This window comes from Hoplias malabaricus, chromosome 4 (genome assembly GCF_029633855.1).
Source record: "Hoplias malabaricus isolate fHopMal1 chromosome 4, fHopMal1.hap1, whole genome shotgun sequence".
NCBI classification, from domain to species: Eukaryota; Metazoa; Chordata; class Actinopteri; order Characiformes; family Erythrinidae; genus Hoplias; species Hoplias malabaricus.
Genome location: NC_089803.1, coordinates 71,359,676 through 71,385,291, shown reverse-complemented (window position 1 = coordinate 71,385,291; position 25,616 = coordinate 71,359,676). Strand labels below are relative to the sequence as shown.

The following is a 25,616-nucleotide window of genomic DNA, read 5'->3' as shown; positions in this document are numbered from 1 at the left end:
AAGCAGTTACTGATGAGAAGCTTGTCACAAAAGAAACAACTCCAAAGAATTTACACCAAAGACTTTCACATTTTATTTTCTCTTGTTGCCAGCTGCATAAAAAAGTGAAGCACTAAAGTCTATTCTCTACAGATAATAAAAAAATTAAACAAAGCAAAAGGAAAACCCTCGTGATCCACTGGTTTCAGTCGGAGGGTGGAGGACTCAATTTGAAAGATTTCCCAAGGAGGAGGAGTCTGTTTTTAATTTTTTTTCCCTTGTGCACACGGGGGAACACTAGTGCACCACAGAGTTGAGTGGTTCTGCTCTTATGTTTCCAAGGTCCAGTGCGGAGTCTGTTTCTTCATCGATTTCACCAATCACAGCTCTGTAACACACACACACACAGAGCAGGGTTCTTAAGATAAGGATCACTTGCAAAAGGAGGAACCGGAACCAAAATTAAAGAGATCATTAGCATGGTTTCATTTACAGGAACCAAAGAAAGGTACAAAAAGACCCTACATTTAATAAATTTACTCAATTCTCTTTTAAAATGTAAAATGCACACATTTCTGACAAAAAAACTGGTGTTAAAATCCGCTGCAGCTGCACAGACTGTTGTGTATGGATCACTACACTGGTCAAAACTGACATCACACTGGTTTTAACTCGAGCTCCAACACAGAACAATCCCTGGAAGGTCACCATTCCCAAATAAACCAAGCAATGCAATCCAATCCTCACAGCAATGTTCCAACATCTAGTAAAAAAAACAGTCTCTGAAGAGAGAAGCTGTAACTACAGTGAAAGGAGGGGCAATCTATGACCTTTGTATATTATTCAGCAACCCTTTTCACTTCTTTCTGAACAGCTTTTGTGGAAGTCTCTGCGCAGGTTTTAGACGAACAACACCGACTGCAGATGTTCTGAACTGTGTAAACATCGAGGACATCGCTTTTGTGAGAGTCCACTTACACATTATCTCCTCTCACAATGTAGAGACCCAGGACGACCTGCTCCACTCCCTGGGAGGAGCTGAACACACGCTCGTGGCTTTCATCAAGGATGAGGTTGATTGTCTGGTCAAAGCCCTTTAACGTGCCCTGAAAAGGAAGAGAGCGATGAATGATTTGTCCTGAGACTTTATGAAAACACAGACTACAAACTACACACACACAGCGCACCGACAGGACGAGGTCAACAACTTCAAACGTAAAAAAAAAAAGACCTCATTCCCCAGCACAAAAACACTGGGTAATAAAAAAAGCAAGTGTTCAGCAATGAAACAGTGGAAGGTGATGTGAGGGAGTGAGGTATGACTCTTGAGGCAGACGCTCTGGGGGCCTGACTTTCTAGAGACAGACTCCACTTCATTTGGAACACAACTGCACCAGAGCCACGCAAATGGATGGAGTGCAGATAAACGGCTGGTTTATAGTTCTGCAAATATCCACACAAGCTTTCATCATGACACTGGCATCGTAGACAGATGTTCACACAGCTGTTTGTCACCGTAGAGCTGGCTCTGACACTGCATCCAGAGTCAATGCTGGTTTTGGGGAACAACTGTGTTACTGCATCCTGGAATAAAGACTTTACATTTAGTTCACAAAATATCAAGTAGTCGACAGAGTCAAAGGAACCCACACAGACACGGAGAACACACCACACTCCTCACAGAGTCACCTGGAGGAAACCCACGCAGACACAGAGAGAACACACCACACTCCTCACAGACAGTCACCTGGAGGAAACCCATGCAGACACAGAGAGAACACACCACACTCCTCTCAGACAGTCACCTGGAGGAAACCCACGCAGACACAGAGAGAACACACCACACTCCTCACAGACAGTCACATGGAGGAAACCCATGCAGACACAGAGAGAACACACCACACTCCTCACAGACAGTCACCCGGAGGAAACCCACACAGACACAGAGAGAACACACCACACTCCTCACAGACAGTCACCTGGAGGAAACCCACGCAGACACAGAGAGAACACACCACACTCCACACAGACAGTCACCCGGAGGAAATCCACGCAGACACAGAGAGAACACACCACACTCCTCACAGACAGTCACCTGGAGGAAACCCACGCAGACACAGGGAGAACACACCACACTCCTCACAGACAGTCACCCGGAGAGGGAATCGAACCCACAACCTCCAGGCGCCATGTGACTGCGACACCTACCTGCTTCGCCACCGTGTCGCCCTTTTATTAATGTAAGTAATTCATTTTAAAATTTGATGAATTTGTGAGCATTTGCAAGGGGTGAAATTTTGCATTCGAAAATACAGTAGTTTAGCAGAGTAACGTATTTAAACAAAACATGTGTCTGAGAAAACTTGCAATACCCACCACAATCATTCGTCCATCTGATGTAATGATGGCCACGGTCCCTTTGGAGAGTGGTTAAGGTTCAACACGAACTCAAACCACATTTGACAACAACTAAGCAATGAACATTTAGAGCACAGCTGTGGACACACTACATTTGCGGTCTGTGATGATCTGAGAAAGAGAAGCCGGGAGACCGCTAATGTACACAATCACCCACTTTTGGTGCTGGAAGTTCACAAACCTGACATTCACTAACAATAAACAGTACATAACTTTTACAGCAAATAATACACCACACTCGTCTCCTTAAACTGGCGAAGCCTGACTCGGGACTTCCCGTTAAGAAGGAAATCTTGCTTTATATACACACCACCGTCCAGGTATCTACACATTCTCTCACTTGGAGAGGGTTTATGAGCCAATTCATATAGACATCTCAACAAAATCTCCTTAAAACTGATAATCAGGCCAGAAGTCAGCTTAAAGCCAGCTTCCAGGACGAAGACGGCGGTTAAGAGACGTGTCTGTTTGGTTATCAGTAAAGAAATACATTGAAAATTGATTATTATTAGCCCAAACAGCAAGAAATAAATAACTCCGGGTTTTCTAGAGTCGGCTCCTATTGATTCCTAAGGCCGGAGTCGATTCCTCAGTTACATTTTCATCTAAGTGAAACTTCTCAGACCCAGAGATGAGGATCAAGATTAAACCCATATATCACACGGATATTTAAATACAATAATGTCCTGTCTAAATTAAAACCGGCACTGAGTCGACTCCATGCGTTTCGACTCTAAGAATCGTTGTTCAAGATTCTACACCGACACACTAACGTTTCGGAGTGGAAGTATCGACTCTTTGGCAGTCGACTCTTCATCAGTTCTGTTCAGGTTATTACGTTATTAAGAGATTAACGTAAGTGTGTTCACTCTGCAGAATATTCATCTACAGAAAGGGATATTTTATATTTAGTAAAAGTAATAGAAATACGCCGTTTATCCATGAGTACGTGAGCTTACACTCAGCTCGGTGACTCGCGCCACTGCTAAAGATGCTAACGTTACTTACATCGTCAATTAAACGTTTATATAAAAACGTTTAAAATCATTGGAGGCCCATCTAAAGTTGTGTATTATTTGCTGGACTCTTTGACACCGAAATTACTTTGGAAAATCCACCAGTGATTTAGTATCTAGATAGTTAGCTAGTGATATATAAATTCACAGTGAAACTGCAGCTAACGACTGGCAGCTAACCGGCGCTGAGACTGAATGGAAAGTAATACACTGCGAAAGCAACAGGAGCTAACGTTATTTACCGAGCGGATAAAGTCAAACGAGCCACATATAGACGCATAAAAGGATACGGTTGATATAACTCTCCAAAGCAGTCGACATCTCTATCTGCGCGGCTCCAAACCCAGCTCCAAAACACTCACCACCGCCGCACAGAGGTCCTCAGCAGGCCTGGGTTGCCAGATTGCTTCTTCCTACTCCCCAGACAATAACTATCAAAAACCAATCCAAAACAGGTCTGCTTTATAACCACACATTTTAATATTAAGCCTTTCAAACAACATAAACTCCAATTATAGATGATAAACTCGATGTTGCTTTCAAAGGTTTAATTGTTGAACTGTGGCGAATCAATTCATCACTTTGTGGAACAAGGGAACTACATGCAAACCCCCTCCAGTGTAAATCCAGTGTTTACCCTCAGTCTAGGAAACGCGGATTTAAACAGCCAGGGTTTCATACATCACACACCTAATGAACCAATCCCGTCCACTCACAGTAAGGTGTTTTCAAGCTGCATGCGAGTGGTGGAGAGGAGGGTGTGGATAGTGGTGGGGACCAAATGAATATTCATAGACCCGTGCATAATGAATGAAGACGTAGATGTAGAGTTAAAACTTTTAAAACGTTATGGGTTTTAATTCTTTCCATGTAACTACTAAATCGGGGTAAAAAAAACCTGATCTGGCAACCTCAAACATTATCAGATAGAGCGGGTGAGGGAGGAAGAAGACAGTAGTAATGGAGAGCAGAGCGGGGTTTCTGATGGAGCGCAGTGTTGACAGTGACAGCAGGGGGCGCTATGAAACTGTTAGACACAATGGTGTATACACAGATCAGCCACAAGATTAAAAACACCTTATTTATAATTCACTGTCCCTTTTAGGAGCTCCACTGACCGTACTTTGTTGTTCTACATTTACAGACTGTAGTCTCATCTACTGCTCTGAATACACCATTAGCCCCTTTTAATCCTGTTCTTTGATGATCAGGACCTCCACGGGACCCCCACAGAGAAGTATCACAGCCTCTTTTCCAAAGTTAAGTTCTAAAGTTAAGACGGTGTGCAAAACGTAATAAAAAGAAGAATGCAATGATGTGCAAATCATTTAAACCGTTTAATTTAAAACAGCAAAAGAAAGCACAGGTCATGGCAAAGTCAAAATTGATTGTGGACCTTGTTCCTTGAATGTGGAGATTTCTAAACTCTGCTGTTTAACACTGAGAAATGTTGTTGTGTATCATTTGTCTTTCACAGAGGACTGAACCTTTATCTGTATCTAGAGGATTAGCCTCTTAGAGATGTTTTTTTTTAGATTCTATCATTTTCTACATTTACCTGTTGTTCACATAATTAACACAATTAACATAATTGTTAGTCTGTTAACATAATTAGCCGTCAGATGTTTGTACAGGTGTTTTTAAGATTTACACAAGATAAAGGTATTACTGTCACCCCTGACCCAACACTTCTGAAACGTGAGGCTGGCATTAAATTTAAAATGAAAAAATACAATCAAAACCCATAAAATCTCCCAGTTTCAACTGTTTAAGGGGTATTTTGGAGCCCAGGAAGGGTCACTAAGTATTTGAGGAGGAAAATCTGTACCCACGGTTTTGAATTCATGCTCTATATACTGTACATTCGGTTTAGCAAAACTCTACCCTCAGATTTGTCAAATTTACCCTTGGTTTTGTAAAATTTAACACTAGATTTGTAAAATTTGTACAAATCCAAAAGATAAATTTTAAAGTGTACCCTCAGATTAGTAAAATTTAATCTCAGATTTGTAAACCGCACCCTCAGACCTAAAAACCCAGATTGTGACCTCAGATTGTATTCCACTCTTCAGCCTCCTCTCCCAGGCCCCTGCTGTAGTTTTTATATTTTGTACAGTGTCTTCATTTATCTAGGAATAGGGTGGTAGGTAGTTTGCCAGAGGTGGTTCGACTGGTCCGCGTGCCCTGACTTTGCACACAGACACAGCCCCTGGAGGGGAGCTCCAACCTGGAGAGACAGCACGTGCTTGCCCTTAAGCGAGGAGAACCTCACATCCTGGAATCTGATTATGCAATCGCAAGGGACCACCAGCAACATACCAAAGGGGTTTGGATCTGCGCCTTCCGGACCGAGCAAATCCGTTTATATCCCGTCCCTTTGACTCTGCGGGGACTTTGAGGTGGGTTTTAGTATTTTTAATAGTATAATACAACTGACTTATTTGTAAAGCTCTTTTCCTAAACACGTATTTAGTTAAGTATCTACTCACCATCACATTGCAGTTTTTTAGCGGCCTGCAGTAAACAACAATCCAAAATTCCCATAAGAGTCTTAGAGTGATCCGATTTAAATTCATGTGGCTTTACTACAGACATTTTACACAAGGGCGATAATGACCATGATGATAATAACCACTTAGACCAATGGATTTAAGTCCACAACCCCCCCCCCCCACACACACACACACACACACACACACAGTGAGTGATGGGAAAAGGTTAATGATTGGTGTTGTTATGAGGAAGTGAACTTCAGTCTAAGGTTGGACTGGAGGGCTTCTGACGGACGGGTGAAGACTTGACAAGGAGAAAGAAGAATGCAAATGAAGAATTTGTGAAAACTCCTGCCTCAGGGGAATTGTTTTACATTAAAAAGACATCAGAGCTTACCACTTCAGGTAAAAATCTAAATAAAGGTGACAATAACAGTCCTTTTAAAGCTTTATTCGTTCATTAGGAAAGTCCTGTGATTAGGAGTTGCTCAGGTCCACTGTTGTGTTTTTTCTTAGCGACCAGCCATTGTTCTCCTTCAGTCTCCAACAACATGAGGGCAGAAGACAAGCTGCAGATTCTGAAATTCCTGCTAATGCTGGTCAATGCGTTCTTTGTGGTAAGACAGAATGAGTAAAGCATTTACAGCTTACGATGGCAGTAAACATTTAGTTTTATTTATTAGGTCTTTTTTTTAATGTGCGTTTTGGTGACACATTATTGTAAGCGGTGCTAACTTGTCAAAGTAAAGCGTAGGCGTAAGTGATGCTGGGGACACGTCTCCACCACTTTCTGAAACGTCTGATTTTGTCCCAACCACTTTCTGGAAGTGTTGTCTCTGAATATTTTCTCTAGCAGCTTACTGCAGATCCCAGTCCAAAAAGTCGGTGTGACGCCACTAAGACCCTGTGGAGAATTGTTATTAATCAGAGTGAACAGAAACAATGGCACTAGAGATTTAACCCACAGCACTGGCTGACTTCACTCGCACCACTTTAAAGAAGGACTATGTAATATTCTTGCCTTAAAATTACAGCTTCAAAATTATTGTGATGCTCCACAGAGCTATGACAGGGAGAATAGAGCCTCTGTAGTTGCTACTCCGGCCTCAGGACTGTAGAAACTGCACTATGTAACTTTCGGAGGAGGGTAGGAAACCACACCTGTCTTCCTCCCCCTCCTAGTGTTGCTTTAAAAATTTCCTGACCTTTCACTTTCAGTTCAGCACTGATCAGCTTCATAGATGTTGCCTTAAAGTATTCCATGAACCTCTTCCTCTCAGATCCAGAACTCACCAGCGTCATACACTCTGTCTTTAAGCTTTTCCTGAGCCTTTCCGTCCAGCACCGACCATCTTCACAAACACCGCTTTAAAACCTTTCACGGACAAGTGTTTAAAGGAACGCTAGGTTGCATTTTTACCTTAAAATTACAGCTTCAAAATCATCGTGATGCTCGACAGAGCTATAACAGGGAGAACAGAGCCTCTGTAGCTGCTACTCCGGCCTCAGCACTGCAGAAACTGCACTATATAACATTCGGAGGAGGGTAGGAAACCACACCTGTCTTCCTCCTCCTCCTAGTGTTGCTTTAAACATTTCCTGACCTTTTCCTTTCAGACCCAGCGCTGATCATCTTCAAACACACCGCTTTAAAACCTTTGACGGACAAGTGTTTAAAAGAACGCTAGGTTGCATTTTTCCCTTAAAATTACAGCTTCAAAATCATCGTGATGCTCCACTGAGCTGTAACATGGTCTCTGTCTTTGTTACTCTGAGCTCAGCACTGCAGAAACTGCACTAACGTCTGGAGGAAGGCCTATGGAATTACGAGGGTCTTTTGTAGGTTCTGGATTTTGTTATAATCTCCTCGTTCTGCAGGACTTTTAATAACAGTTCTACCCAGAGACACTGAGGGATTCAAAGAAAACATCAGATCATTTCTATCATTAGTTTTGTTGCAGTCAAACTGAAAACGAAATCATTCTGAGAAACACGAGTGTGATGAAGAAACCGGAGTCTGGCGCAGTGTGTGACTGGATTCCGGGATATTAGCCTCCACCCTACAGCCCCTGACCCAGCCCTGAGGGGGTTTTACCTGCTCCACACTCTGAAGGCATTTACTTTTCATTGATTTGAAGCTAGTTTCTAGAACTCACAAATGTAAACACTCAGAAATAAAGCTATGTTAGAGGTACATTATTGTTCCTAAAGCTACAAACAGTGTAATGCACCTTTAAAAAGGTACAGCAGTGGTGTTAAAGGTTCCCTAAAGGTTCATTACATTCTCTTCTCCAGTTACACTCTCTTCTCTAATGTTCTCGGTCTGGTTCTGTTTCAGGAGCTAAACGCCACTCCTCTGTGTTTACTCTCCACCAGAGGGAGGACTAACTCCAGCTCCTAAAGACCTGAGGGCCCTGGGCTCATATCTCTGGAGCAGATCTGATAAATACACTGGCCCTACACCATTAAGACATTTATAGAGCAGTAACAGCACCCTGTTAATGTCTGTAACAGACTGGAGTCCAGTGTAAAGATGTGAGAACAGGCGGGAGGTGTCTCTCCTTTTGCGGCTGTGTTTTGAAGTCTTTTTTTTGGAGTCCAGTTAAGAGGGCATTACAGTAATCAGTGCTAGAAATAAAAGCACGGATACGTTCCTCCAGCTGTGGTTTAGTCAGAAGAGCTCTGATCTGACTGATGTTCTTAAGATGGTACAGATGCTGATCTAGTAACTGCTTTAACATGAGACTAAAGCCCATCTGAGTCCATTAATACGACAAGGTGGTTATTTAGGTTTGAGGGCTCTGGAGTTCAGATACGCAGCCGATCAGTGTCTCACTGCTGTTCCCAAACAGAATAATCTCTGTTTTATTGTTCTTCAGCTGCAGAAAATTGTGTCCCATTAAGTTAGTGTTGTATTCAATGCACTTACACCAGGAGTCACTGGACAAGAGCCATTTGGGGACAGAGTCAAGTAAATCTGAATATTCATTCATTCATTCATTCATTCATTCATTATCTGTAACCCTTATCCAGTTCAGGGTCGCGGTGGGTCCGGAGCCTACCTGGAATCATTGGGCACAAGGTGGGAACACACCCTGGAGGGGGCACCAGTCCTTCACAGGGCGACACACACACTCTCACATTCACACACACAGCCGTTCCTACATATCGATCAAGTCCTGCTTTCTGTAGAATCTCGTCCATGGCTGGGACCTCCAGGAGATTTGCTAAACGTCTCTCTATGTCTCCTGGAGCAGGCTGAGATCCCACCACAAGCTCTTCTTCAACTTTGAAATCCAAGGCTGTGCCCCAAACCCTGTCCTCGGACCACCACTGGACACACATTCTCAGGTGTCTTTCCTTGTCTTGGGCGCAGTTCCTATTTACTGTGATTCTGGAGAGCCCTCATTTCTCAGTTCTTTCTTATGTTATGGGCATGGATGTTTCTCTCGTATCTCTGTCCTGTCCTGTCCTGTCCATATGTTCTAGGATCCAGTCCTGGGTTCCTGACTGACTGCATGCCGGATGCCGGAATCTGTGTCCATGGTTTGGCTTCAACCATCAGCCATAAAAGAGAGAGTTACGTCACACCCAGGAGGAATGGTTCCTCACTCAATTGTCACCGTTTTCGCTGTTGAAACTAGATTCGTGTTTGAATTGTTAATTGTTGAATGTTTATTTGTGAGTGTTGCCTGTCTGTTGTACATATTTGTATCGTGTACCAGTTGTAGGGAGTGGCTGCCGTGTTGTTTTGGGAACTGGGGTTTGTCTCTGTTTATACACAGCAAGGGAGTCAGGTTAGCACATTGTCTTTGTTTTTGTCATCTTTCACAGGTTAGTTAGTGTACCACAAAGTAGTTAGTGTGGGGTTTGTTTGTTGTTTTGGCCTGGGTCACTCCTGAAGTCACTTTTCTGGTCACAAAACTGTATCAATCACCTCAATATACTTCACAAAACTGTCCTAAATTGTAGGTTTTTTTTGCACTCATCACACTCCGTTATTTCATTTTTTTGTGTTGCGGTCTGCCCTAGACCAGGTCGTAACATTTGGGGGCTCGTCCGGGATCACCTGGTTTGGTTTTCCAACAACCTGACAGGTATAACAAGACCGGCAATGATGTGTGACGTTTGATCTAATGGAGGGCCAAAAAAAATGTTTTAAAATACGCTGCAATGTTTTCCTAATCCCTAGATGACCAGCAAGGGGGTGATCATGAGCTAATGATAAAACGTGTGCCCGGTAAGGATGGGGAACTACGATCTGATGAACCTCATCACATTCACCATAGGAACTAGAGGGAACCCAGGACCTCATCAATACACCTTCCTCAATAAAATACAGATTTTTACCATTTAAACGGCATGTTTGGTCTGTGATTGTTCTAAAACATTTATCTAAAGTACCGTCTGCTTTTTGAGCGGCGATTAGTGCAGTTCGAGTTAGTGGGTCAGAATCACCTGTTATAAAGGAAGCAGAATTTGTGTGCACATAATCAGATGGCGGAAAAATGTCCTCAGCAGACTTGGAACAAATATCAGAGTCCATATTACACATAAAGGTTTCTGATAGATTAATATCAGAAAATTTACGAGCCTGAGCACGAGTTAAAACACAAGCGGGGAAAAGAGTAGAGAGCGCGTGATCCTCCACCGGATCATTAACTACCTCCGGTAGCGTGTATATTTCTCCACCAGCGAGGTCGTTACCCAAAATAAATGAAACACCATCAACAGGCAGCTTAGAATGAACGGCAACCTTTACAAAACGTTCAAAGTTTCCTGTACTCAAAAGAACTGAATGCAAGGGAAACCTAAGTACTCCAAGTTCAATACAGGCTTGAATACAGGCTCGATGGCAGAGGAGACCGAAATATAAGACTCATCCAGTATGTGGTTATGAGGGAACGTGCTTACGGCGCTAACTTTTTTTACAGGTGACACAGAGCGAGAGCCTTTACGCTGAAGCGCTGGGCATGCAGCAATAAGATGGCCTTGTTCATGACAGTAAAAACACTCACGAGTATCAGCAGGGACAGATGCCGTGGATATAGTGTCATCAACAGGTGTTCTTGGGGCAATGCGACTAGAAATCACATTACGTTTAGATGGCGACGTAAAAACAGTCTTATGTGTCAATACAAACTCGTCTGCTAACGTAGCAGCGTCAGACAATCTGTTCACTTTCTGCTCGTTAAGATAAAGCACTATTTTCTCAGGAAGGATATTTTTAAAATCTTCTAAGAGAATTAGTTCTTTGAGTTGTTCAAATGTGGTAACCTTGCTAGCTGTACACCATTTCTCAAATAAAACAGTTTTCTCTCGGGCAAATTCAATGAACGTCTGGCTGGGGGTTTTCATTACAGACCTAAAATTCTGTCGATAAGCCTCGGGGACCAGCTCATAAGCTCTAAGAATAGTGGTTTTAACAACATCATAATCCAAACTCTGTTCTAATGAGAGGGTAGAACAAACTTCTTGGGCTTTCCCCACTAATTTACATTGTAACAACAATGACCATAGGTCTTTGGGCCAATTAAGCGTGGTGGCAATACGCTCAAAAATAGTGAAATAGGCATCAACTTCATTCTCCCTAAATACGGGAACAAGGCTGATTTGCCGAGTAACATCAAATTGTTCTGAGTTACTTACGACTGTAGAGCGGGTTGGAGAGTGTACTGAAGAGCGGGGCATTGGTACCGGGGGAGCAATCGCTGTCTGACCACCAGAGTGAGCTCTGATTGCAGTGCTCCGAGGGAGGGGGACAGGCCTGAAGCCCGCCAAACTTAACTTGGTCATCTCCCGATCGGCGTCAATCTGTAACGCTCGCAGACGAAGAGATTCTGCTTCACGCTCTTGAATTTTAATTTCCAACTCCAACTCCTTCAGCCGGATGGCTAGGCGGGGATTTAATCCAGGAGACGGGGAACTGCTGGGATCCATGCACGGCCGAGCGTCTGGGACGTCGGCGACCTCCGCCGCTTCCGCACCCAGAACAGCACTTGAAGCAACACCCAGGGAAGTGTCCCTTTCAGGTAAGATCCCCTTACCAATGAGTTCAATTTCCAAAACACGCTTTATGTGATATTTTGGAGCAGAACGAGAAACATTAATAGAAAAAAAATCAGCCACCAAAAGCAGGTCGTCTTTTCGACACAAATCAAAAGTTTCTAAGGTAGGCTCGAGTGCAAACGCAACTAAGTCAAATTTAGCCATTCCAACCACTACCGTCCGCCCACCCACAAAAGAGAAAACCACTAGCCAGAACAAGAAAAGAAAAGGGACGAGCCCCCAAATGTTACGACCTGGTCTAGGGCAGACCGCAACACAAAAAAATGAAATAACGGAGTGTGATGAGTGCAAAAAAAACCTACAATTTAGGACAGTTTTGTGAAGTATATTGAGGTGATTGATACAGTTTTGTGACCAGAAAAGTGACTTCAGGAGTGACCCAGGCCAAAACAACAAACAAACCCCACACTAACTACTTTGTGGTACACTAACTAACCTGTGAAAGATGACAAAAACAAAGACAATGTGCTAACCTTACTCCCTTGCTGTGTATAAACAGAGACAAACCCCAGTTCCCAAAACAACACGGCAGCCACTCCCTACAACTGGTACACGATACAAATATGTACAACAGACAGGCAACACTCACAAATAAACATTCAACAATTAACAATTCAAACACGAATCTAGTTTCAACAGCGAAAACGGTGACAATTGAGTGAGGAACCATTCCTCCTGGGTGTGACGTAACTCTCTCTTTTATGGCTGATGGTTGAAGCCAAACCATGGACACAGATTCCGGCATCCGGCATGCAGTCAGTCAGGAACCCAGGACTGGATCCTAGAACATATGGACAGGACAGGACAGGACAGAGATACGAGAGAAACATCCATGCCCATAACATGCCCATTGTCTCTGCAATTCCTTTAATTGTTTTCCAGTGATTTTTACCCAGGTACGACAGGCACAGGTCTACACTTCTGTAAACACAGGAACAAAGATGGAGGCAGATAAACAGACTAAGAAAACCAGACTAAATATAAGGCAGAGATTACCACATGGACAAACTAAACCCAAGCTAAAGACAAGAAAGTTAGAGGAACACACACACACAGAAGAAAACCTAGGACAAGGAAACAGACAAACCATGAAATACCACAACAGAGCAACAATAAACAGAACTAGGACATGCACCAAATAACAAAACGTAACTTAGAGTTCATTAAAACTCAAGAAACACTGAAATAAAAGGAGTCAAACAGAAGAGAACGAATCAATATATAACCACAAGAGACCAAACGAACCCGAAAACCAAGAACCACCGACGACACTGACACCGGGGACAAGGCAAATCAACTAAGACTAAGGGGCTGGAAGCGCCAGGACTGACTCCCTCTTTTCTAGTAACTAAACAAAAAAAATATGCTTATCTAATTAGTAAGATCTTATCTAAAAGTAAAAAATACAGTTCTATATACGTCTCAAAAGAATGCACTCCCACAAGAAATAACTGTCACCGAATGGTTGCAAGACAACGATTTATTTCCCAAGTGCACGCACCGCTTCAAAGGAGCAAAGAATCTCAGCTCTAGACTCCCATCTCCGTGTAAATCAGTGTAGCCCCTGCCCACATTTTAAACTCACTCTTAATAGAATTATAAACCAAATAAGTGCATCGACTTCATCAATAAACTGCATCAGACAACAACACGTTGCCAAGCTTTTGTTTAAAACAAAAAAACAAACAACAAAAAAAAAAAACACAAAACCCTCATGTATCTTGTACACGGGAAGCAATTAAATGAACCTTAATTTGAGTAATAGTCTCACGCTGTCCTTCAGGTGACCCCTGGCTATTACAGCTCAGTGGTAATAACTATAAATGATTATTCGTGCATGTGTTTAAATACAGGATTTTGTGGAAGGGGCTGTGGACACACTGTGGTTTTGCTGAGGGAGGATTCAGCTGCTCCCTGGTGACATCAGTGCCTCTTTCTGCAGTCTTCACTACCCCTTTCTTCCCCTCTATTTCTCTCTCTCTCTCTCTCTCTCTCTCTCTCTCACACACACACACACACACACACACAGGATCAGTGAATACCTGCCAACACTTTAGATCATCCATAACGTTTTATCTTCAGTTTTAAAGTGTAAGATTATTTTAAAATCATGATAAAGATAAGCTCCAGAGAGCATTTTCATTGGTTTGAGGCCAGACCCCCCCCCCCCCCCCCTTTCCAAACTGTAAAGACTGAGTGAAATAGGAGCCATATACAGCACTGTGCAAAAGTTGTAGTCACCAGAGATTGAGATTTAAAAAGCTATTGATCTGAGCAGTAAGTGTTTATGAATAACCCCAATCACATTCCTCCAGTGTGTCCTCTGTGTGTGAATGTGTCCAAGTCTCTCCTTGTGGAGTGTGTATTATTTGAGGTGATCATCCAGTGCCTAGTTTTAGTGGCGAATTAATAATGATTTTAAATAATGATGAAGGAGAATCTGAACAAAACACTGTTCTTCAGTCTCACTCTCACCCACTGCTTTATAGAGAAACATTATCTTATATTTATCATTATCTTTGGTGCCTAAGACTTCTGCACAGTACTTTACGTTACAGAAAAATGAAGGAGAAATGACACAACCCCAGCAAAGCTGACTTCAACATCTGGTTACACTTAACACACTAAGCAAGATCAAATTGTCAATAACTAGATGCACGCTATTTTTTCAACAATTTGCAGAGCCATAATTCTTAACAAATGTCATGTTATGCTCCATGCCAAGTACACACCAGGTTTCATTATTCTGTAACACCCCAACAGCTCTGTTCCCTGTTCATTGTGAACTTATTAAAACACATAGCGGGTGACATAGCAATTGTTTACCACTGTCCAATGTTTCTATGCTTACATCTCTGTTCTCATAATTAGTGGTTTATTAATTTTAACTCATGATCCCTATAATATACTAAGGACATTGTAGGTTCGAGTCCCGCTCCAGGTGACTGTCTGTGAGGAGTGTGGTGTGTTCTCTCTGTGTCTGCGTGGGTTTCCTCCGGGTGACTGTCTGTGAGGAGTGTGGTGTGTTCTCTCTGTGTCTGCGTGGGTTTCCTCCGGGTGACTGTCTGTGAGGAGTGTGGTGTGTTCTCCCTGTGTCTGCGTGGGTTTCCTCCGGGTGACTGTCTGTGAGGAGTGTGGTGTGTTCTCCCTGTGTCTGCGTGGGTTTCCTCCAGGTGACTGTCTGTAAGGAGTGTGGTGTGTTCTCCCTGTGTCTGTGTGGGTTTCCTCCGGGTGACTGTCTGTGAGGAGTGTGGTGTGTTCTTCCTGTGTCTGCGTGGGTTTCCTCCGGGTGACTGTCTGTGAGGAGTGTGGTGTGTTCTTCCTGTGTCTGCGTGGGTTTCCTCCGGGTGCTCCAGTTTCCTCCCACGCTCCAAAAACACACGTTGGTAGGTGGGTTGGCGACTCCAAAGTGTCCGTAGGTGTGATTGTGTGAGTGTGTGTCGCCTTGTGAAGGACTGGCGCCCCCTCCAGGGTGTGTCCCTGCCTTGCACCCACCAGACCCACCCCCGCCCTGAAGTCCCATAGGGGTCGCCAAATTTCTATCATGTCTTTCCTCGGTGGTGCTGTGGTGTGGATGATGATGAATGAAGAGGACTCACCTCAGACAAGTTTTAATTTGTAAATAAATGTTTATTACAAAAAAGAGTTTCACCCAATTCTCTTCTCTCTCCTCCACCTCTTTTCTCTCCCTATATTTATGGGTAGTTTTCCCTTCCAAATATTGTGAAGCATATGGTTTTGGTTTACGTTAATTTCATGCTTTGGGACGGAGAGAGAAAATGTTAGGGGCTTTCTGACATCTCACCTCCAGGAGAGAAACTTACACTTAACATTCCATTCCCTCGGACAATAAAATACACTTGACATTCTTTAAATATGTGGGTGTAGTGGGTGGAGACTGCGAGTGGATGGTTTGAGACGAATCTCTGTGTCAATTTAAATACCATTGCTAACAGTACTGAGCTGACATTTTAAGCTTTACGTCTTTATGAGAGGAAACAGACTCACTGTTGGATGTGGATGCACTAATCACCCGTCTGATGTCCTGGATTTTAATGTTAAAAACTCATTACCTTTCTCATTCATTCATCCATTCATTATCTGAATCATTGGGCGCAAGGCGGGAACACACCCTGGAGGGGGCGCCAGTCCTTCACAGGGCGACAATAACACACTCGCACATTCACTCACACCTACGGACACTTTTGAGTCTCCAATCCACCTACCAACGTGTGTTTTTGGAGCGTGGGAGGAAACCGGAGCACCCAGAGGAAACCCATGCAGACACAGGGAGAACACACCACACTCCTCACAGACAGTCACCCGGAGGAAACCCTTGCAGACACAGAGAGAACACACCACACTCCTGACCGACAGTCACCCGGAGGAAACCCACACAGACACAGGGAGAACACACCAGACAGTCACCCGGAGGAAACCCACGCAGACACAGAGAGAACACACCACACTCCTCACAGACAGTCACCCGGAGGAAACCCACGCAGACACAGAGAGAACACACCACACTCCTCACAGACAGTCACCCGGAGGAAACCCACACAGACACAGAGAGAACACACCACACTCCTCACAGACAGTCACCCGGAGGAAACCCACGCAGACACAGGGAGAACACACCATTACCTTTCTCAGTTGATACTAATTCAGGGTCCACTGGTGTGGGTGAGAAAATGTTCGGGACAGTCGCAATCTTCAAATCTAGGCTAAAAATACATTAGTTTAGTTTATCTTTTGGTAGTTAATGCTCCCTCATAGATAAAGGCGGCAGATCCAGGGGGTCCATGGACACAGGGAATTATAGAAAACTGAGTCGCTGGTATCGTCCGCCGCTTCAAGTTTGTCGACGGTGGAGTGGAGGAATGCCAGTGTTTCTCTCCTTTTAGTTACAGCTGTCATAGTCAGATCTGTCTGAGTCATTAACCACACTCTGGGAATGTTCACGTGTATTGAATATTATCACGTTGTATGCACCTAGCCTCTCTTTGAAGGTTTTTGCCTCGTGACATTCCCTCTTTTGGATTTGAACAAGAGAAGCCTTTCTCCAAGGTGTTTTCTGTTTGTAAGACTCTAACTGGCACAACTAAAAACAATCCAGCAGAGCATTAACAGAGTCGGATTGTTCACACGGTGTAGTGCACATTTTACTCATGAAAACTGTGGCTGCATTTCTTTTATAATCCTTTTCTTGACACTAACCCGTCTGCCTGTGATGACTGGTGATTTCAAAGAACACACAGTAGTGATCTGACAAAGGCACATCCTTCACAGTCGCTGATACGTTGTGAATCTTTGAGATGACGACATCCACAGTGTGAACTCCCTGTAACATGCTGTGAAAGGCCAAGAGTCCAATATGACGTGTAGTTCCTTGGGATTGTCAATATGTTAATGTCACCAGCGATTACAAAATGGTCAAAGTCAGTAGAAATCTCTGTAAATTCATCAAATAAAATCAACGTTGTACTTCGGAGGCCCGTGGACAGGTACTAATTGTATCTGAGGTGTCCCTTTGTGAACCGCACAGCAGCTAGACCTCCAGCTTTTCTACTGGCACGAGATACATTTAAATAATGAAAGTTAGGAAGAGCTGCCTTCATTACCACAGTTGCAACACTACATTCATTTTTCGCCAAGCCTCAGTTAAAAGTATAAAACTCAAGCCCAGGTGCTGTAATATAATCATTAATGAAGTGTGATTTGTTTGTGAGACGTTTCTGATTCTGAACTCAGTAACTCATGCACTTTGCCATAGGATCTCTGTCTTATATTTTATACGTTGTAGATTAGCTGCATTTCCAGTATCGGACATCAACTCCCTGTTCTTTCTCCCTATGACAAGTACGGGAATGGGTTACACCCAGGGTCCAATTACACACACCCAGGGTCCAAGCTTGTTTTGAAAATATGTTACTGCTGACATCATCACTGCAGCAGTCATGATCCAAAAAACACCACTTCACCTTGCCCCTATCACCTGATGGAGAGGTGTGGAGCTCCTGCTCGTGATGGGGCCTTGCCGGGGGTCGAGGGGTTTGACTCTTTCTTGGAGGTGCTCCAGGTGGTGATGGAGTGTGGTGGCAGTAGACGAGGGTGGCGTTGAAGCTGTGGTGAGAGTTATATCGTTGTTTGTTGCCAGTCATGTCCAGTGAAAGCTACTTCCTCAGGTCATCCTCGGTGTGGGGAGGATGGCCTGGTGTTGAATTCCTCACTGAGAAAATGAGGTTTTCTGCCAGACGTTTAACAGCCCTCTTGTTTGTGTGCAGTCCATTTCTCCTGAAACTTTCTCTCTTCCTAAAAGAACAAGATAAAGTTGTCCATTAAGTTCAGTCCGTTGGACCTGCAGCTTTTTCGGTAGCTACATGTTCAGTCCGAGTAAAGCTTGAGAACATACTGCTGCTTCCTGTAGGTAAAGGACGACTGATGGAAGATTGTATGTTGAGCAGAAAAACGATTGTGGTTCAGTAAATATGACTAACACATACCTGTGGGTTTTACGTTATTAGATGCTTGGAAAGAAGTAGTAAAAATTCAAATGGTATGTTTTACCTGAGTATTTGGATTATAGTGCCACTGGTTTTGCGCGTACTGAGAAAGACACGGGGAACCTAAGTAACTTTTAGAGCTTTTCCACTGCATATAACCTACTCGACTCGACTCGATTTGGTGTGGCTCTTTTGCTTTTCCACCGACCAAATCTGGCCCTGGAACCGGGTAAGTTTTCAGTCCCAGCTCGCTCTGGGTTCTAACCGAGCCAAGTAGGTATTGAATGGTGAGGTGTAAACCCTGCAGAGCTCTGATTGGCTAGAGCCATGTCAATCACCACGAAATGCAGAGCTCATTCAGATCCAGCACAAACCGCCACTTTTAAAATCTCTGAAATTACAGCAGCTTTCACATTTATTTTAATCGGACTCGCAGCGGCAGCTCGTGACTTTACCTCGAGGCGTTTTGAAGAGATTTAAATGCTTCTTAAGAAATTTGGGTCGGTGGCCAACAAAAGTTTCCAGTGAAAGCTGAACGTGCAACAAGTAAAAACGGATCTGTGAGAACTGGGGGCGGAGCCGTGTTCAGTACAAAAACAACACACAACACATGAGGAGTAAACGGCGCCTAACTTTGCTGCTGTTGTTGTTGTGGTTTTTTGAAAAGCCAGTGATTCCTGTTAGAGACAGGGTTTTGCAACGTCACTGGGTCCATTTCGCGGGGGGAGCCCTGCCAGTGGGAAAGCGACCAACTTTAAACGAGCCGAGCCGCGTGGAGTCGACTCGATTAGAGCCGGACCCATCAGGTGGAAAAGCGACATTTTACTTGAACCGTGCCTAGTTTTTGAGTCATTTTGCTGCTTGTTAAATAAATGTTTGAGATTAGTTTTGTATTTTGTGGTTAATATTGAAATTATTTTGAATATTTAATTATTTAAATTAAGCAAGGATTACGAAAATGAATTAATTAAGAAATTATATAGGAAACTAAGTTGAATGGAGGTGATATGCTTTAGTTTATTATATGAAAAGTGTAAGTAAAATATACTTGTTTTATTTATGTAACAGTTAATACTTAACATCAAGTGCATTTTACTTACAATGATCTTAAGAGAGAGAACACACCACACTGTGTTCACTGACAGTCACCCGGAGGAAACCCACGCAGACACAGAGAGAACACACCACACTCCTCCTTTAGCGGAGAGATTTCAGTGAAGTCAGAAACTGTGCTCAGATTTGCCAGATGCACTAAACCCAACTCTCTCCTTTATCTCATTTATGTATCGTCTGTGTCTCATGTATATTTTTCTCTCATTCTTTGGCTCTTAATTAATTCCAGGAGAATCACCTTGATGTCTCCTGAGCCATTACAGAGCAGAGAGAATGGAGCATGAGTGAAACGAGGAGGTCATTTGAAGGTTATGGCTGAGCGGTGTACATTACCTACTCACTGCACACGTAACAGATGTTTAATTTCTTTGCAGATTCTCGGCATCAGCATTTTCGGATGCTCTGTGTGGATCTTGTTTGACAAGAGCAACTTCATATCTGTTTTAAACAGCGGTAAGCTTTTCTTTTGAAGGTAGATTCGAGCAGAGTTGAGTATGAGGCCTCTGTCTCCTCACTGAACCATTGTGTGTTATGTGGCGTATTGATATTTTCCTGCTCTCCTACAGAAGATGATATGAAAGTGGTGGCTGGAGGGCTTTTTGTGATCGGCCTGGTGGTGGTGGGGGTCTCTGTACTGGGCTGCATGGGAGTCCACTTGGAAAGCAGATGTTTAATCGCACTTGTAAGTACTACAAAGGTGTATTAAACCACTCAATACAACATATGTAAGGTCATACACACAGGGTCTGCATACAGAGGGGCTGAGAAATTCAATATTTTGATGGAATTGACCCTGTGTATTGAGTTCTGTCATTCAGTACTGAATTTCAGGAGCTAAGTAGCTTCTCTGAGTGTCCGTAAGTCAGCAGGAAGGCTCGATGTAAAGTCTACACGGGCGATTGTCCGTCTAAATTACACTCCGTATGCATGTTATTGACATCGGCGCTCTTTGTTTAGAGGGCAATATGCTGAGGTCAATAAATACATCCACTTCCAGCAAAGCACAACCATTTCTGGTCTAAGCCTCTCCCACTTTTGATTTGTCATTGAAAGAAAGGGTTCGCTAAAAAAAAGAAGAAAAAATCAGAAATCTTGATATTAATCTCTCTTTACGTTACCCACCGTCTTAAATTCAGAATTAAAGAGGATAAATTATGATAAAATCCCTTGTTCTGTGCATGTTTACTTTAATGTCTGGAGCCCACCAACCCACACACTGTGAAACAAGACCCACCCAGCCTGTTCTCTGTGTGCTCCCAGTCTGAAAACATGGGATAAAACGAGCCGTTCTGATTCTGCAACACTTCTGGTGTCAAGTGCAGAGACTTTAGAATGGCCCCGCCCCCTCGTCTGAGTCTGTCCAATCACAGTGCTGGACCCGTGTTTATGTGAGAGCACAAAGACGAGGTTAAACGCAGCAGAACAGACACAACGAGCGCGGAGAAATAAGAGCACTGAGTAAAAACGGAGAAGAAAGAGAACAGAGTGAAAACGGCTAAAAACCAGAGCTTCTGCTCCTCGCTCCTCACTGCTGTGCGCTCGGGGTCGGGGTGAACAGCGAGCGGCTCATTATCATTTAAAGGAACAGGTGCTGAAAGCGGGCGTTCTGAACAGGGCTGTTTACACAGGGGGAGAACACTGCTGTGGGGAATGTTTGGACCAAAGTGGTTCACAGAAAGTGGGCGAGAGGAGACTGTGTATTAGAATGTTTGAAAGGAGAATCTACCAACACTAGACAGTCCTCAGATTTTTCAGAAACTCAGATTACTGCAGAGAAATGTGTCCAAGAACCAGGGGTTGCAAAGTCTCTATACAAGAAGATGTATTTCTAGACACAACTGCGATGGTTGAACGAATGTTTTAACACAAAGCTTATCTCTAAACTATTGTGTATTTATCTCAGGCCTCAGACTGTTTTCAGAAACATTTCTTGTAATGGCTTTCCGTGAGGTATCCATTAGAGGCTAAATTGTGTTAAATGGTGTAAGCAGTGATGTAAGTGCTCCAGTAAAGATGTTAAGAGGCCTGGTCTCCATGTCCACATCCTAAGCATCGAAACAAGATATGCCCCACTTTCCGGTTCCTCTACTGCCACTGTCCAAAGAGTTCTGTGTTTAAAAAAACGAGATTTAAAAAGATATTTATCTGAACAGTTAAATTAAATAAGATTATTCGAGTGTGATATTATAACCTTTTACTTTTTAGTGTTTATGTTTTTGTATTGGATTTATATGTCATTTTATACAAACCCCACGTATAATGAGATGATGACTTTTAAAAAATAACTATAATAGTTTTACGTGCCCAAGACCTTTACACAATGCTGTGTTTTAATCGAAAACGTATGCCTCAGAATAAACATTTACCTCTAACTCCAAACATCTGTGCTGTTGCTGTGAGGGTGGGTCCAATTTTTGTGAATGATTGTCAGTGGCATTGCCATGACAACAAAAAATTAACAGTGTCAGTAGGAGAGTGCTAGCGTTAGCAAGAAAGTCATTGACCCCAGGTCCACCCACACCCACCCCCCCCCCCACAAGGCTAGCTTCATTGCGGTGGATGAACTAAGACAGAACTGTAGACTATGATCTAGAACACTCACACACACTCTCTTCCCTCTTGGGCGAGTGGTGTTCTACGCTGTATCAGTGTGGGGCAGGGTTATATTAACTGTGTCAGGATACAGGAGGTCCATCACAGAGGAGACGTGGACAATGCTTCATTACTGTCACCCCCCTGAGACGCTCCTCCTCTCCCAACAGGGCTTTAGAGGCAGTGTCTTTATTTGGGGTGGGTATTAACTGACGCCCCCAAAATGTATCCAGTATCTTTAAGCGGTGTTTACTCATGGTGTATCGGCGTGTTGTTGTTGTTTGGGACTGAACACAGCTCCGTCATCAGTTCAGACAGATCAGTAGAGTTTGTTCCTTCCTTGTTGCAGCGTCCAGCTCTCGCTGGATTCTTTCGTCGGCCACCGATCCGAGGAGCGTTTGAACCTCTTCAAAAGACCACGGCATCATTTTACGAGCTGCCGTCGTGAGTCGGATAAAAACAAACGTGATCTCTGCTGCAGCTGGAGATTTTACAGATGGAGAGTTGGTGCTGGTCGTCTGCGTTGCGTGGCGTAGAGTGACGACTCTCTCTGGACGATCAGCGCTCTGCAAGGTTTACAAGCCACGGTTTAGTCCCTACTCGACTCGCTCTGAACCACGAGAGAACAGCCACTAAACAAGAACCCGCTTCCAGAACCAGAACCTGATTCACCTGGTGGAGGAGTGAGAGTTGAGTGGGGACCATGCAGTGGAAAAGCCACCCTATTGGTTCAGGGGCAGACCATGTCAAATGTGAAAAAACTACTTTGAGAATGTATTTTTTATTTACTTTAAGCCTTAACTCATGGTCTTTTCTCCTCTCTTCCAGTACATGGGCCTTTTGATTACCATAGTCCTGGGTCAACTTTTCGTCACTTTCTTATTGGTGATAAAAAGAAACCAGGTGTGTATTTGAGTTAATATTTAACTGCTGCTGAATGCCAGGGGTAAACACTCACAAGGATGGTTCTTAAACCACTGCTCCCTTCTCCCAGATTTGGCACAATCCTGTGTGTCACCACCTTCCCCTACTGACTTCTCCCTCCCCCTCACAGCGTCCAGCGTGTGTTTCCATTACATTCTGTTTGATGTTAGAGCAGTTAAACCAGTCTGAACCAAAAAGGAGCCGAAAGCTGACTGTGTCTCTCATCTTTTCCACAGATTGTGGTGGCTCTGACTAACAGCATTGATACCATCATCTCCGACTATGGCAGCAACACCACACAAGGGACGTCCGCGAGGCTCCTGGACAGCGCGCAGGAGTCTGTAAGCATGAGTGATATTGATTGTAACGGACACAGAAGAAATGATTAACCTAATTAACCATAACTATTTTAATCTTTTAATGAATGAAGCCACATAAAGCAGCCCACAGTAATAAAATAAAAAGCCTGGCTCGGGTTTTATCCTCCTCTTTTCCTAGTGTGTTATGAGAGGGTTTGTGTGCAGGCGCAGTGCTGCGGCAGAATGAACACCAGCGACTGGCAGACGAATAAACTCATCCGGTCCCTGAACATGACGGACGTTTACCCGTGCTCCTGCTTCAACGGCAGCTGCCCCGTCTTCAGTGAGACCTCTCTGTTTGGAAAGGGCTCAGAAGTCTACGCAGTGGTAAAGAGTGATCACATGATCTCCCACCTTCCTCTGTTGAAGGAACATCACCAGATTGTGTTACAAGCTCAAATGGGTGTTGTGTAAATGGACACAGTGACATCATGTATGATGTTTGGAAACTGAACTCTGATCTAAAGCGGCTGACCGTCGTGATGTTGTTTTCGGTGCAGGGCTGTGGGGCCAAACTGAACGACTGGTTTCAGGAGAATCTCCTGGTGATTGTGGGCATGGACCTTGGACTCCTAGCCATTCAGGTACTGAGAGAGAGAAAGAGAGAGAATGTGACAAAAATAAAACTGTAAATCCAGGTAAAATCCAAAGCGTCTTTAAGGGAATGCGTCACAACAATACTGACTAGATGAAGTAAGTGCACATCTGCAGAGCTAATTCATTCATTCATTGTCTGTAGCCCTTATCCAGTTCAGAGCGGCGGTGGGTCCCACATTGTGAGCAAGGTGGGAACACACACTGGAGGGGGCGCCAGTCTTTCACAGGGCGATACACATTCACTCATACACTCGCACCTACGGACACTTTTGAGTCTCCAATCCACCTACCAACGTGTGTTTTTGGCGTGGGAGCAAACCGGAGCACCCGGAGGAAACCCACGCAGACACAGAGAGAACACACCACACTCCTCACAGACAGTCACCCGGAGGAAACCCACGCAGACACAGGGAGAACACACCACACTCCTCACAGACAGTCACCCGGAGCGGGACTCGAAAACATGGAACACCTCACATGTTCCTTCAGTTATAATAATAATGAATGTTATTTATATGGCGCTTTATAGATACTCAATATCTACTTGGGCGTTAAGTAAACACTGACTGATTATCTGGGAGTGTATGTGGCTGGCAAATCTTAACAGACGTCTTTTTTTTTTTTTGCTTCCTGGTACAGATTCTGCAGTTTGCCCTGGGAGTTCACATCTACCGCAACATCGCTCTTAAGATTAAAGACCTCCACTCCATGAGCCTCCTCCCCGCGATGGAGGAGGAGAACGGTGCTCTGGAAGCCGAGCTCCAGCAGAGCCATCAGGAGCATTACCAAGCTCCCGATCACACCTACGACCAGCAGCCTCAAAGCACCCAGGACCAGGAATCCCCAGCGGAGAGCTATTACCAGCACGATCAACGTCAGCAGTACCACTATGACCTTGAGGCCAGCAGTCACCTCCACGAGCAGCGACTTAACCCTGCGTACGCTCAGGAGCAGCCACTGTATCAACATTACCAGCACCGCCCCCATCCCGAGCCCACTACTCACAGCTATGACCACAAACAGCATCCTGATTACCATCAAGACTACGTTAGTCAGGACCAGTATAACCACCACGGCAATGATCCAGACTATCACTATGACCATGGATATGTTCGTAATTACAATGAGTACTAGCCCTAGACCTGGGTTTACATAGTGCACCAGAGACATTTCTGATTGAATTGTTTTGTCGAGTGCCAAGGAGCTGATGAGGGCAGGGTTTTATAACGTTTATCTCCATTAACCCCGGGTTCGTGATGTTTTATTTTACTTGGGAGAGGGCCAAAAGGTCCTGGGCTGCAGTTTATCTTTCTATTGAGTTATGATTTGTTTGATTTCACTCAGAGGGACACACACACCCACAGAACTGGGAGATGAATTAATTCTGAAGAATTTCAAAAGCCTTTAGAGACTGCGTTTTTTTCCCATTATTTCATTCGCTGGCAGCGAGCCTCTAGACGTGGGGTAAGACCTTGGAATCCAACATTGTTTCAACATATTCCCTCTCGTCTCCACAGAGGAACACAGTGCTGTTTCTTAATGAAACGTCCGTGA

The 25,616-nt window shown here is 43.9% G+C and overlaps 2 protein-coding genes across 2 annotated transcripts; one reads left to right on the top strand and one right to left on the bottom strand.

Moving 5' to 3' along the window:
• Positions 1 to 114: 114 nt before the first annotated feature.
• Positions 115 to 3,845, bottom strand: lsm8 (LSM8 homolog, U6 small nuclear RNA associated). The gene is made up of 4 exons (XM_066669303.1): positions 3,704 to 3,845; positions 2,356 to 2,396; positions 958 to 1,085; positions 115 to 367 (listed from the first exon to the last, which is right to left on the bottom strand). Exons 1-4 carry the CDS (start codon positions 3,732 to 3,734, stop codon positions 277 to 279), a joined length of 291 nt encoding a protein of 96 aa, XP_066525400.1. The 5' UTR covers positions 3,735 to 3,845; the 3' UTR covers positions 115 to 276.
• A 14,288-nt stretch (positions 3,846 to 18,133) lies between these two features.
• Positions 18,134 to 25,196, top strand: si:ch73-139j3.4 (CD82 antigen). Its single transcript, XM_066668901.1, has 8 exons — positions 18,134 to 18,169; positions 19,965 to 20,043; positions 20,157 to 20,272; positions 23,011 to 23,085; positions 23,343 to 23,447; positions 23,631 to 23,792; positions 23,966 to 24,049; positions 24,702 to 25,196. The coding sequence occupies exons 1-8, from the start codon at positions 18,134 to 18,136 to the stop codon at positions 25,194 to 25,196; spliced, it is 1,152 nt and encodes a 383-aa protein (XP_066524998.1).
• The last annotated feature ends 420 nt before the right edge of the window (positions 25,197 to 25,616 follow it).

Excerpts from the sequence above, each read along its gene's own strand:
- lsm8 (XM_066669303.1), bottom strand. The coding sequence starts at position 3,734 with ATGTCGACTGCTTTGGAGAGTTATATCAACC. Across the intron at positions 2,397-3,703 it reads TTTGGAGAGTTATATCAACC|GGACCGTGGCCATCATTACA; the intron begins GTATCCTTTTAT and ends CACTCTCCAAAG. Across the intron at positions 368-957 it reads ATTGTGAGAGGAGATAATGT|AGCTGTGATTGGTGAAATCG; the intron begins GTAAGTGGACTC and ends TGTGTGTTACAG.
- si:ch73-139j3.4 (XM_066668901.1), top strand. The coding sequence starts at position 18,134 with ATGTCCAGTGAAAGCTACTTCCTCAGGTCATCCTCG. Across the intron at positions 23,448-23,630 it reads TGGACAGCGCGCAGGAGTCT|GCGCAGTGCTGCGGCAGAAT; the intron begins GTAAGCATGAGT and ends GTTTGTGTGCAG. Across the intron at positions 23,793-23,965 it reads GCTCAGAAGTCTACGCAGTG|GGCTGTGGGGCCAAACTGAA; the intron begins GTAAAGAGTGAT and ends TTTTCGGTGCAG.